Source organism: Phalacrocorax aristotelis, chromosome 8 (assembly GCF_949628215.1).
Source record: "Phalacrocorax aristotelis chromosome 8, bGulAri2.1, whole genome shotgun sequence".
Classification (NCBI taxonomy): Eukaryota; Metazoa; Chordata; class Aves; order Suliformes; family Phalacrocoracidae; genus Phalacrocorax; species Phalacrocorax aristotelis.
Genome location: NC_134283.1, coordinates 22,103,071 through 22,116,866, shown reverse-complemented (window position 1 = coordinate 22,116,866; position 13,796 = coordinate 22,103,071). Strand labels below are relative to the sequence as shown.

General features: G+C 40.2%; 1 protein-coding gene across 1 annotated transcript in view; it reads right to left on the bottom strand.

Moving 5' to 3' along the window:
- GLG1 (golgi glycoprotein 1) overlaps positions 1-13,796 on the bottom strand; it is an 85,586-nt gene that overhangs the window by 34,905 nt on the left and 36,885 nt on the right. The window contains exons 2-4 of the mRNA XM_075101775.1: positions 9,340-9,372; positions 6,590-6,676; positions 2,416-2,631 (exon numbers count right to left, since the gene is read on the bottom strand). Coding sequence (XP_074957876.1) covers positions 2,416-2,631; positions 6,590-6,676; positions 9,340-9,372 — 336 coding nt within the window. The remainder of the gene's footprint in view (positions 1-2,415; positions 2,632-6,589; positions 6,677-9,339; positions 9,373-13,796) is intronic.

Sequence of the window (13,796 nt, the reverse complement as noted above, 5' to 3'; positions counted from 1 at the left end):
TTAACTGGAAGGAAAAAAAACACCACCAACCAAAACACAACCAACTCCACAACAGAGGCGTATTAGTAAACCTAATGCTTTCAAATGACACATCTACAGCCTTTCTGCTATATACAGCAAAATGAAGTCTACAGATTGAGACTTCTGAGCTGAACTTCATTGCTTTTACAGAGAGGAAAACCTAGAAACATGTAGAAGAAAGCACCACATCAGAAGCAACAAACCCAGCAGGAACAGAATTCAATTAGGAAGGAAAAAGCAAGCTAAAACAAAAACAAAAAAGGAAGTAAAACAGTTGGCTAGCAGAGGGGCTTCAAGAGGCAGTATAATTCCAGAACACCTACTAAAGTGCCTTCTACAGTTAAAAATGCCAATTTATCCCAGTTACTATGATGTAGCTATGACAGTAACTACAATCTACTGCAATCTACTAGCTGTCTGATGGGGATGGAGTTAGTGTTCTACCAGTGCTTATTTCCATTAAAAAAAAAAAAAAGAGAAAGATTAATCACTTCCCTCATCTTCCTCCTCAGGTATCCAGGTCCTATTTATTAAATTCGCAGTTGCCTTCAGTCACACAAAAGGGTAATGGCTGTAGAGAAACAGGCAACTCAGAAGCTACAGTATGGAAATAAAACCTGAACCAGCATCTGATGGGAGTAAATTAGATGAGATTTATCCAAACCAGAAAAGGGATAGAACAGAACACCAATAAAAGAAATGCTTGCATAGCCATTTATAGCTGTTTCCATAGCAGTATAAAATACCTCAATTGCTCTAAGTGCCGAGTACGACAGCGTAACAAAAGACACCATATGACAGGCTGCCACGCTTTCACAAACCAAGGCAAAATATTCTGGGTCAGGTACTAAGAAAGTGAGGAATATGCATAAATTGCACTAACCTCTGCAGAAGTTTGGTTAGTGACTCACTTTGCTATCCCACAGAAGCTTGGTGACCCAAAGTTTGCATTCTTTTCCCTCTCCCCAGTGCCTTCTGACCTGAGGGACCCCCACCACCCCTCACCCTCCTTAATTTCTGCCACCAGTGTCTGGGTTATGCATAGTTATGCACACAGGCCTACCAGTGTTGGTTTCACTTCTACTATACGACACTTGGCTTCTGCTCATGAAATCCACTCCACTGTACCCTTCAGTGCTACCATAAGTATTTTAATTCCTTTTAATTTGGTTAAGCCACAGGTAACATGCAGACCTGACACCTAGGACTCCTGTATTACACCTCTGATTCTATACAGATTGATAAAAACTATTTCTTATTTCATGAGGTCCTTCAGCACAGTATTAAGAGAGCCTTTATGAAGAAAGCAAGTTACTCAGCTGTTACCAGTCTGAACCTGTGGTGCCTGCATGTTCCTCCCACTTTTATGGTTGCTCTTGTTCTTGAAAGCAAGTCCTTATTTTTGTGCTTTCTGTTGTTCAGCTAAGTCTTCTGGAATACACAGGCACTTTAACACACTACAGATGTGAAGCTGCTTACAGCAGTGAATGTCTCGAACAACTAGGAAAACTCCCCCCCCCCAAAAAAAAATAATCAAAAAGATGTGTATTATATACCTCCTCATTAATAGCCAATTTAAGAGTCCAATTCTTAAAAAAATCTAAGAGCTATAATTTAAAAAACACTGTGAAAAGTTGATAGGCTAATTTTAACTTTCTCCCTAAACATAAAAACTTACTATAAAAGAAGCCACTTGTTCCTGCAGTACTACATAATTGCTGCCTGCGTTAGCTATGCTGAAGTAGACAGGGAAAGACAGTGCCTTGAAAATAACCGCACATCTAGCCACTACAAACCATTCTTTGCATCAACCTCTGCTTATGGCAAAAGAACATTGATTTAACAAAACTAGTACAGTGTTAGTAAGTCTGTTCTACTAAAACATGACATGAGGTACTACGTGCCCTTCAACCATTTTCGGGTGGGAAGGGGAAAGGGGAAGCAAACAGATAACTCTTGATCCAGTCTATCAACTACAGCCTGAGAAAGCAGAAAGGGTTATAGCACAGGATAACCTTCCTGCATCAGACCCGACAAGACTGTGAAATAAGCTTAGCAATAGGTCTGCTTAAATCTATTGTTTGGGTTCTTCATATCAAGTCAAGCCTGACAGCGTGTGATCAAAAAGACAACTACCTTCCCGATCACCTGTAGTGGGGTAAGGAAAGACAAATGAAAGTTGCCTACTGAATAGCAGTCCCTCGTAGAGTAATGAATGCATATTTATTAAAAAGGAACTATACAGAATCAAGACATCACCCTTTTCAGACAGATGAGACATGGTATGTTTTCTCAGTTGCAAGCAAGACAATACTATTGCAGAGTCTCCACATAAGTTCCCTTAAGCAAATTACTTTTACAAGCCTATTGACAATCTACATGTTCTCTGGATACCTTTTCTCCAGGTCGAATGCTGCCACATTTCAGGAGATTGATGTCAGCCTTGCAGTCATCCATGAAGCCACAGATCAACCGATAATCACTGAAGATAATGGCTGTCATTTTAGTGATGTACTGATGGCACTGGTATTCAGTGATATTGCCTCTGTGATCCACCAAACATGACACCAAGAAGCCTTTACCAACTGGTTCATCTGCACACTCCTTGATCTGTTAAAAAAAAAAAGGAAAGAATAAAAATACAGTGGCTGCAGCTACTCAATTTAACCTTTTTTTAAAAAAACATCCTCAAAGAAACTTGCATCTATAGTGTCAAAATCTGCTGGCAAAGAAACCCTCTAGGCATGTTTGATTTTCACTAAGTCAGAATACTTGAAAATATTTCAGAAATGAGAAGTACCTCATATGTGCCAGTATCTGAAGAAAGCAAACAGTCAGCTTGAGGATTATAAACCCTCTTGCTCAATAACCATCTTTCATAATAATCACATTGAACCCCTGCAATCAAGTGGATTTGTAGGAAAAATGCTAGTTTGACAAACCTTTATTTAGAAAAATGAGCATATTATAGCATCACTAAATCATACTTGGACCCCCATTAGCCAGCAGACCTCATACAATATAACATTTTGGCTAGAAGTGAGACTGACTTACAAATCAACACAATATTTTTTGAACTGCTTATAACTTGGCTAGAAGCTGAAAATTACTATTAAAAAATCCTCACCAAATTCATTTTTATCAGGCTCTTATAGGAACTGATTGTTGATACTAAACCATTTTAACTCAGTGGTCTGAAAAAAATAAAAATCACAGCTAACAAAAGCTGAAAGCTGTGCAGGGACTGGAAAAGCAGTGTGCATGAACAGACGGGTCTCCAGTATAAACCACAACCTGCACTGCTCAGGGAAGCAGACAGTAAGGCCAAAACCGGCACCTTTGGAAGTAAAAGATGCAGGCAGTTTTGGTAGCATCTTTCCAAAGGAAGTGGAAAACATGGTTACTTATCACTTAAGGATTCTGCCCAAGGAAACTTGTGACAGGAGCAGTGCAATGCCTTACTCCAAGGAGTACTGAGATTGCACAGACTCTTTTCAACACTGGGAAGCCTGTGCTGAAATACCTGCCCAATTCTGGTGTCCTCTGTTCAGGATTAAGCTGAAAACTGCAGCCATAATGACAGAGAAATGTTTGAGAGCCAGCCAGATGCTAAAAGTTCAGTGGCGACAGTTTTTCAAACAATAGATACATGGGTTGACTTGATTACATCAAAGATTTGTTCCTGTACAAATATTGAAGGGCTCATGAATCTAAAGGGCGATCCATGGCAATCAATAACCCAGGTGGGTTCAGATACCAAGCATCAGCAGCACTAAGGGAACAGGCAGGGAACCATTTTATCAGTTCTCAAATACCAAGTTGGAATCTTTATACTGAAAATTTTTAAAAAATTGAGAGCCAGCTCTAGAAAAATATATTCTAATTCAAACAAGAATTAACTCAGGGACAGACTCATACAGGTTGGACTAGATGAATAAAACAGATCTTTCTCTGCCTCAGCTTATAAAGCCATTACTTTCTATTTAACAAATAAAGCATGCAACACTTTAAACACCATTACTTGAAGACAGACATAGGCTGGTAGAACATTTTGTATTTAATCTATATAACTATTAGAAAAACATAGTTACTGAGGTCAATGTAATTGTTACAGATAAGGCATAAAATACATTTTGAAGTGAAAACACGTACGATTCATTGCAGGGTGAAAGGGACAGAGTTGAGCAAGCTTCCTCTGAGAAAACTGCATCTTTGGTTTGGCCCTACTTCGGCTCAAGTACCATGAGCCAAACCAGCACACAATGGCAACATACTGTTTTTGGAATAGCCTGGCTTTCGAAACAGCCCCAGAGCTATAGGGCCTGAGCCAGTGAACTGCATAAGAGACCAAGCAATCATGTTGTTGCCTGGCCACTTCTGAAACAACCACCATTATCTGGTAGTCAACTATAATTCTAGATTAAAATTATTCCCAGAACTTATAAAAATCACAACAGTTGAGAAAAAAGTTGATATTTAAATCTATATTTAGCTGATAAATTTAAAAGGTAGACTTTTCAGAATGTACCTGGTTGGGACAGTCACCAATTCCCAAATTACTTTTACTAAAAATTTTACTAAAAATTCTTCTGGTTGTATTTTTTTCTTAATACAAAGCAATACTTAAAATCAGAGATCTGTCACCAGCAAGAAAACACCTACTTGTTGGTGTGAATTAAAAATATTGATCAGTTAATACTGTATGTTAGGAGGATATTACCACAGCATATGTTAGTGTTTTAGAAATACTTTTAAAAATTAGTGGAACAGTTATGCACCTGCCTCAGTATTAAGTATCAGAGGATCAAACAAACGAGATTTTTAAAGAAAAAAGCTGCATAAATAACAAAAAAAAACCCAAACACTTGCCAAATGGCAAAATACCAGCAGTTCATGTTATCATTCACCACAACTGTAAGAGGAATACTGGTGGTTAACATACAGCTAAAATGCTATGCTCTTCCCACAGCTTTGAGACATCATATCCCAGTCTTAGAGGGCATCCTTTACAGCAATGCCAGACTGTCACTGTACAGAAGTGATAATTAAACAGACTGTTAAAAGAGCATTTTCAAGAATGCCTTGGTTGTAAAAATTCTGCAGCAGCTATATGACAAATCAGAAAAATATAATCTTCCCTATAATTGCAAAAAGTAAAATTTGACAGATTTCGCAGTGTTTGCTTTTGGGAGTTACTGAACTCCAAAATACAATGTAACCCTTCAATGCATGCTGGTTTCCTTCCACTGTTTAATATTCCAGCCTTCTCATATTAACTATTTTCTTGATCTCTCATTTTATTAAATAATGGCTTCCTATTAATGCTATTCTTACCACAGCTCAGCTGGTGCTGAGAATGGGAAGCAGAACCCTAGCAGGCCATGAGGAAAAAGCAATCAAGTACCCCTCAACTATACTACTAATACCCAAACTTTTGGAACCAGGCTGCTGCTGGCATCCTCAGTTCCTCAGATTTGTGTGTTCCTCTCAAATGGAACCTTTCTAAGAATGAGGAACCACGTAGGTGGTTCCATCAAAACATAAGGCCTTTAGCAACCACTCATCTTAAACCTGCTCTGAGTACTGACATATTCCTCATCTAATGAGCTAGTCTGCACCACCAAAAGCTAGACCTATGGAAAAATAAACTGCCAATACAAACTGGGGTTGGAGAGACAATCTGCTATTCATGCGACTGATTGTCTTCTGAGAGAACCTAATTTAAAAGTCACAAAGGCGCCACCACCTAGAGCAAAGTGAATTTTTTTTGAAGAGCAAGTTTAGGGGTAGGTGAAGTTATTCTGGTGGGTATACAAATTATGTTCTTCAGAGCATGGCTTAATAACTGAGTTAAGTCAGCTGAAATCAGTACTCTTGTGAAGAACCTTGATTCTACTGCTTCCCTTAAAGTCTAGCTGAAAACTACCCCAACCAAAGGGAAAAAACCTCAGCTCAGCAGACTCCTGCATGGCTGACTGCACATCCTCAAGAGCTCTAGCACAAGCACAAGGAAAGAATGATTAATCAAGTAATCTTTGAAGCTGGACTCAGGTGTGTTGATATAAAGGATAGAGGACTAGCTCCTAGTGCAACCTAAGAAGAGGAAGATCCTAACAGAGAGCCCTTGGGGTAATTAAACTTTGAGCCTCAAAATTAAAAAAAGTTGATTCATCCTTTGATGTCTATATGCTTATCCCCTCTGCTAGTAAGACACAATCCAAAACCAGCCTTATGCTCAATTCAGCGGAACTCCTGCTACACCAACACTGCTACAACTTTCCAACACTTGATAAAGAGGGGACAAACCCAATCTACAACAGATTTCTGACAAAAGGTCAGGTAAGAGCTGATGGGCTTTAGGTTATATTTCTCTTCCCTGTCCCTTTGACTGGCACCAGTAAAGTAACTGGCTTCTTCCACGAGATTGAATTAATTATGCTTAGTAGTTTGGCATGTAAGACTAGAGCTTCCCCAAATGCAAAACATTATTCACACACTAATTCACTATCACAAATAAATGAAAAAAACTTAGTGCTGCAATAGCAGCCATGCCTTTCTTCTGGCTTACCTCTGCAATAGTAGACTTGCAGACTTCTCTGGCCACGGATTCAAACTTCGGATCTGTAGTCAGGTTCAGCTTGTAGTTCCACAAGAGCTATAGAGAAAGCATGTGTAGAAAGGGGGTCTAAGAGCTTCCCATGGAGAATGACAAATACTTTGCTTCAGAAAAGAATGAAACATAATTTATTCCCAATCTGTAGGATTCTTCTACAGTGCATCAGTCAATTCAAAGTCTCCTTGACAACAACTTTTTCCCTTCATTTCTGCAATAATTCTCATCTTGCACAAATTCAGACTGTTAAAATCTCTCCATAAGTTGACTCACTAAAAGGAAATAAAAGCTGTAACTTGCTACCTGCTGCATATTTAGCAACCTCTTTAGCCCACCACACCCTTCCGTGCCATGGCTCATCTGCCTGATGCAAATGATCTGAAGTCCTCAACGTGAGCAGATTTCATGCTAAAAACCTAATAAGAGCCTAGCAAAAAAAGGAGGACGACAATGCAGCTGGTCCCTACTCACTTCCTTCCGTGAGGGGCTGCGACCAGACAACTTTCTGGATAGAGATATATTTCAGACCTATAGAAGGTTCTCTCTCTTGCTAAGCACAATGATACATTAGGGGTTAGACTGCAAAATGCTTCGGTAAGGTGTAAGGATGACTGTTCTCTAGGAGCCAGAGATTAGCTCACATAGGAGCATAGATGCATTTGATCACTGTGCAAGAATCAATCTTGGGCAAGTCACACTTCACAGATACACACACATCCCAGATGTCCTCCTGAGGCACCATAAAGTAAAAACACAGGGTAAGATAGCAAAACCTCAGCAAATTAATAGCTGAGATGCTGCCCAAGAAAAGCTCTATTAGCTCATCTGCTTTTCTCTAAGAACTTAAGTTACATTTAAACATTTCTCATTAATAAAGATTAAGTAGTTTTAAAAATTAATTTCAAATACTCTGTCTTTGACAAAATCAAACTAATATAAAAAACACCAAACAGTTTGGTCAAACTTTATTTTGAAGTAAGTTTCAAGTGTACACAAAAGCATGGTCACGCCCAAGGAAAGCAGTTTTATATCATCTCGGAAAGTGCAAGCATGCACAGAGAACTGAAAATGGAATGCGCACAGCTGCACTGTCATCCATACCTCACATCATGGAGTAGCAGTTACAAAAGGAGTTGATGGGATCCTCGGGTATTTCAGAGGGAGTAAGAAGTTGTAAATATGCAGGTTTAATAGATAAAAGTGAATAAACAGGGAACCTGTCCTTGCGAAGAGTGCTGTAGGCCTCTCCCAGCCAGGACTGGAAGACAAGAGTGAGGTCCAACACCATAGTAATACATCTCTAAATTTGCACTCTCAAACTTTAGAGATTCTTAAAACTAGATGCTCTCCCAAGGAACCTTTGCACAGACAGAAGGAAGGTTAAAGCTTGCATCTTAAAAAAAAAAAAAAAAATCCAGATTTTAGCACTAGGCGATATTTTTGCAGGAGACGATCAGCAGTTGTACTACCAAAGACTGCAGAGAGGCAATGAACACATTTGGACATGAGACATATCTGGTCTGGCTTTTGATCACTTCCCTTCGATTTCTGCCAGGGAAAATGAGGCTTTGCCCATACTTCCTACTCCTGAATGGCTTTTATAACCCAGCTTGATATCTGCCTTGCGGCAGAGACATTGTCATTTAATCCAGCAGAAAAGAGGTCCAATTTTGATTTCTAGAATTCTCAACTGCTTCTTCATTCACGTAATTTCTGTTAAATGTCAGGTAGATATGTTTCAATTACTACAGTTTTCTCTTTTTCAAAAAAAGAAAAGAAACAGAAACACGATGTGCCCTTCATCTGATCAAACCCTGCACAACAGAGAATTACAGCTGCCATTAAGTTAGGCAGCGCAGTGCTAGAGGTTAATTTATAAACACAGTTGGCAATTACTAGTCATACAGCATGGCTAGGTTTCATTTCTGGAATATATCTTCCAATAATAAACCAAATACAGATTCTCAAGCATCCGAAACCAAGACTGTCATTGAGGCATGCACTTGTCTGTCTGTGCCCAGGGCTAACCAAACAATTAAGGATCTTCGTATGGCAGATTCTAACAGAATGCAAACACGAAAAGCCAAAGGAAACCTAACACCAACCCTAGCTCTGATGATTTTTTTTATAGACTCTCAGGATTTGAAGAGCCAGCTTGACAGCCTGAAAACTGGCTAACAGCTTGCTCACTGTTAAACACAGTGCCGAGAGGAAATCTGTTCTAGAACCAGCCAAGTGGTTCAAACTGACTTTAAATATCCCACCTCCACAGCATTTTTCCAAGTGAGTCTAAGAATTTAGCAGCTGTGAAAGTAATACAGAAGACTTCAACAGCTGAAATTAAGAGTTTAAATTCAGTACTGCTCACATCTTTCCCAAAAGGAGCACATCATACTGCTCCCAGTAACTCACGGGAACCACCCCCCAGCTATAAAGTACGAAAGACGTCTGCTATCCTCCTCTGATACAGTTTATAGAGCTCTTAGGTATGTTTTACTCTGAAGCCTCCAGTAAGACCATAGTGTCTATACTGAGTTAAAGGAGTCTCCTTGTGTCCTCTGCTGACAGGCCGGTACAGAAAGCCGAATGTGTCCTGATTAATGCCTTCTGCAAACCACCAAGCTACACAAAATACCTAAGGTTGAAAAGGGATAAAAGGTGCAAATGCTGTAGCTAGAGACTGGATAAAACAAAGCAATACTTACATGATTGCAGTCTGAAGAGATTTCATTATCTGGCTGAAAAGAAAAAGGGAGCGTCAGTTCTCTACTGATGTAAGCATTTAACATAGAAGAGTATAAACTTAGACATTAACATACTGCCAAGTCGTTTTCATTGTAAGAAACAATTAGATATAACCAAATGGAAATTTTAAAAGCTGCATAAAACCAGTTATGATATCTAAGTACCAAAAAGATACAGGTACTTCAGGCACAATGCTGCCTTAACTCCACAGAGCATAAATGGTACAAGAGTAGCTGCACTTATGTGTATGATGCAAAAACATCACTAATGTGCTTGTGTTTGGCCCGATTGGGTGAACTAAGAGGGCAAAAAGGCACCTGTGGGAAAACAAGTGGTAGTAGAATTTTAAAGAAAAGTAAGTTTCAGGCATACAAATGAAGGAGAAAGGTAGGACTCAATTCCCTATCCCAAACTGAAGTGTTCGTATTCCCCATTTAAGAAGCAACAGAGGCCGATTCAAAGCAGCCCTAAGATTTGCACCTTCAAACACAAGAAACTGGTAACATCCAATATTCATACATTGTTTCAAAACGTTTGCTATGTTCTTCATTTTATAGCAATGAAGGTACCACTATGTGCTCATGACAGTCCAACTGACAAGTCCTAGCCCACAGCCTCTACCAGACCAGTTAGCATGTTCAAGAGAAATGCCCACACTCCACAGGGAGCCCCGCTGGAAAGCACTCTGGCTGCAAACCATCCTGTCCTCCTCCCAGCCCCAGTGGCTCTCACAATGGAAAGCTCCTGGAAAAAAGTTAATCACACAAATCCATAACTCATCTCCAGAGCAAAACAGCACAAATGCAGGACGAAAGTCACCTGCCCATCATACCCACAGAAAAAAAAAAAAAAACAAACAACCCTCACTTGCAAAGTCTGATATTTAAGACACTTCCACTGATATTGAAGATACCAGACATGCTCTCAGAGTCACACACACTCAAAACTCAAAGCTTGAACAGATCATCGATATTAACACATTAGACCTCAGATATTTGACATAAGAGAACAAGTATTTAATTAGTTTTGGAAGCAAGCTGCACTGAAAAACTCTGGGATGTAGGCTTTTGCCACCGCACAATGTGTTATGCCAACACTTGCACCACTGCTGCTTCAGAGAACACGAGCACAAGTTTATGGGAAAAGGAGAGCATGGGAAATGTTTCCAAGTCCTTAATTACAGCTATTATTAACTAAAGCACTTTTATTTTGTATAGCAGGAAGTGGCAGAAATTACCTCTCCACTTAGAACATAAAAACCAAAACAATACCTGCAGGATCATGGTAATTAATTGCAGTTTGGTCAGACTGCTACCATCTAGAACTGTATCTCCCAAAGTAATAATAAATTTGAAAGTTAGGATATCAACTTTTTTTTAAAAGGCTAGCAGATGCTTGCTAATCATCCCCAGACTGCTGAATTGATTCTTACAACTGAAAACTAAGATGCCATCCAAATTACACTATTTTAAAGCGGCCTCTAAGACCAACACTATCATGACTGACAAGGTGGTTCTTCCTTAGTTTTTCTGCACCCATCCTAATCATTCAGCAACAGACGGAGGCTTTAGACTAAGCTAATTTCAAAAGCTGAGAGTCAGAATGCCCTCCACCAAAGTTGCTCAGTCTTTTAGTCAAGGACAGTTTCTTCATACAAATATATAGGCTAGTACTCTAATACTCCTCTAGAGGATAGGGCATCTGCAAGCAGAAGAGTTTGTAAGGGCCAGAGCGCACTCTCTCAAAACCCTTCTTGGTTGCTTCAGTTATTTTTGCATCCTCCAACCTAGTAACCTTTGCTTTAGATGCACCAAAGATTACAGCTCAGTTTTTCTGGGAAGATGACCCCAAGAAGATAACAGACTGGTTGTCACTGACTTCAGAAGCTTAAACAAGCTTTTCTTGAAATTCACAATATTAAAATTGTGAATTGTGAAATACCAGCCTTCCCTGCACTCTGCAGCAAACCTCAGCTGGGAGAAATCAAGCCTTATTCTTCTGAGAAGAGTAATGGAAGTTAAATGGGACCTTAACCAAGCTTCAGTACTGCATACATTCACAGTTCAGTACTTAAATATGCAGAAGCATAAGATCTAACCAGTAATCCTTTAAATGTCAAGCAAGATGATCACCTGCTAGCTAAAAGATGTGATCCTTCTTCCCTCTTACCATTGCAAGTATAGGAGAAGTGGGTTCACAGTGGCAATGCTGACCTGCTTCTCCCCACTTCAGTGATGCAAAAGGAGAAAAATAATCCTTTTTATATCGTGTCTGATCAACTGAAGTTGATGAAGCAGAAGAAAAATCTCTCCAGTCCAACCCACACCAGTTTTGCCTTTCTAAGGAGGCAGCCTGTGGCCTTCTATCCACTACATCTGCCCAAGAAACTTTCCAAACAAGAGTAGTTTCAGAACAATATGCTTGTGTAGTAAGTCATTAAAAAGGTACATTTCAAATTACCACTAAGAGAAGTTCAGGAGCAAGAAAAGCTGCATTGTGTCATTCCCACATGGTGAGCTCGAGGAACACAGATGCTCAGAGACCGCCAGGGCAGGGGAAAGGAGGAGAGAAGACAAGACCTGCACCAGTGTGCTGTGCTTGTAGAGGCATTTCAGGAGAGGAAGCTGATGGCAAGGAGGACACTCCACTGATTAGTGAGGGCAAAAGCCTCCTCTCACATCTCCTAATTGAAGGGTTAAAAACAGACTACACAAAGTATGTACGCCTCTGGGCTCACAGAAGCTTTTGCTGTTTAGCAGGTTCAGTGGGAATATATTGCTTTCCTTTGCAGTTCTTTAAAAAGCTCTCCAAACTCCTTCACTCACTAACACTCACAATCCAGAGTATGAACACCACTTCCTACCTCCCATAAAAAGCAGAGTTTAGAACAAGTACCAGCTATAACAAAACCTGAACAGAAAAAGCATTTCCTCCCATTCAACCACATATCACAGACACAAATAGGAGGCTCAGAGTGGATCTCATCACTGTGTACCAGTACTTAAGGGGTCGCTACAAAGATGATGGAGACTCCCTTTTTACAGAGTCACATGGAGAGAACAAGGGGGAATGGACACAAGTTGCTCTTGGGGAGATTCCAACTGGACACCAGAGGGAAATTTTTCACACTGAGGACAGTCAACCATTGGAATAATCTCCCCAGGGAAGTGGTTGACTTGGCCACGTTGGACACCTTCAAGATTCGTCTGGACAGGGTGCTGGGCCATCTTGTTTAGACTCTGCTCTTCCTAGAAAGGTTGGACTAGATGATCCCTGAGGTCCCTTCCGACCTGTGATTCTGTGAAATCATACTGCAGTAGTATTGTGAACTCCACAGGGAAATTCAAAGGTTTGTATGAAGTCATATCACCACCAGGCTATGAGGTTGTCAACAGCATCGTGGTTAGAAGTGCCTTGTCTCATCCACTAGATCTCAACTCACTGAAACAAGCCATGACAGACATCCCTTTCTAAATCTCTCTGCTTCAGCATGGGTATAAACCTGGGTCAAAACTATACAGCAAATGAGCAACCCATCACCACTACCCAGGCTCGAGGAGGCACAAGGCGCTGGTGTTCTAGCTTCAGAAACAGACCATCATCATGCTGGTTCCCAGCAACACTTACCTAGTTGTAGCTATATCATGAAGCAGAGTCATGCATCACCATTTAGCAAAGAACACACTGCCTGGGGTACAGTTACTGTCATCCCCACACTTGAGTCAGAGCCCCTTTCATCTGTGTATACAAAACAGACTTGAGTGGGTCTTATTTCAATACATTCTAAAAAATAATTCACCGAATTTTGAAAGGCAAGGTAAAAATCCTAATCAACTACTATGGATGAAACAAAGTCTTGGGAGAACTCTCTGCAGGGATTATTTTAATCACCAGCAGCTGCTTGCCCTTCCTTTCCTTTGTTGCCTTGCAAATGTCATTGAAATTGAAGAGTCTGAAGTCAACTGTACAAATGCCTTTACTCCCAGATTTTAACCCCTCCTTAGACAGAACAGGGGATGCCAGCAGACATTTCCACTATTCTTCTAAGGCAAGAGTAGCAATGCACTTGCTGAAAAGTAAGGACCAGGCATATCTCAAGTACGAACTATGGATAATCTTCACACATTGAAGACAGCAGACTTTGGACCTATTCAAGCAAAAACCACCAAGAACCAGCATGGAACAGAACAAAATAAAAAGGCGGGAGGAACCCAGTAGATGTTCTCTCCCTAAATTCAGAACAGATTGTGAAAAGATCAAACAAGTCAATTAGAAGAGGATGTTAATTAAAGCAGCTACCTTCCCATGAAAGAGAGGGTAGGCAGAAGTCCAGCCAGACTGGGGGTGTTCCCCAGTTTACTGCACTGTCACACATACGATACACTACAGAGCATGGTGCATATGGAGGCGCAGTACA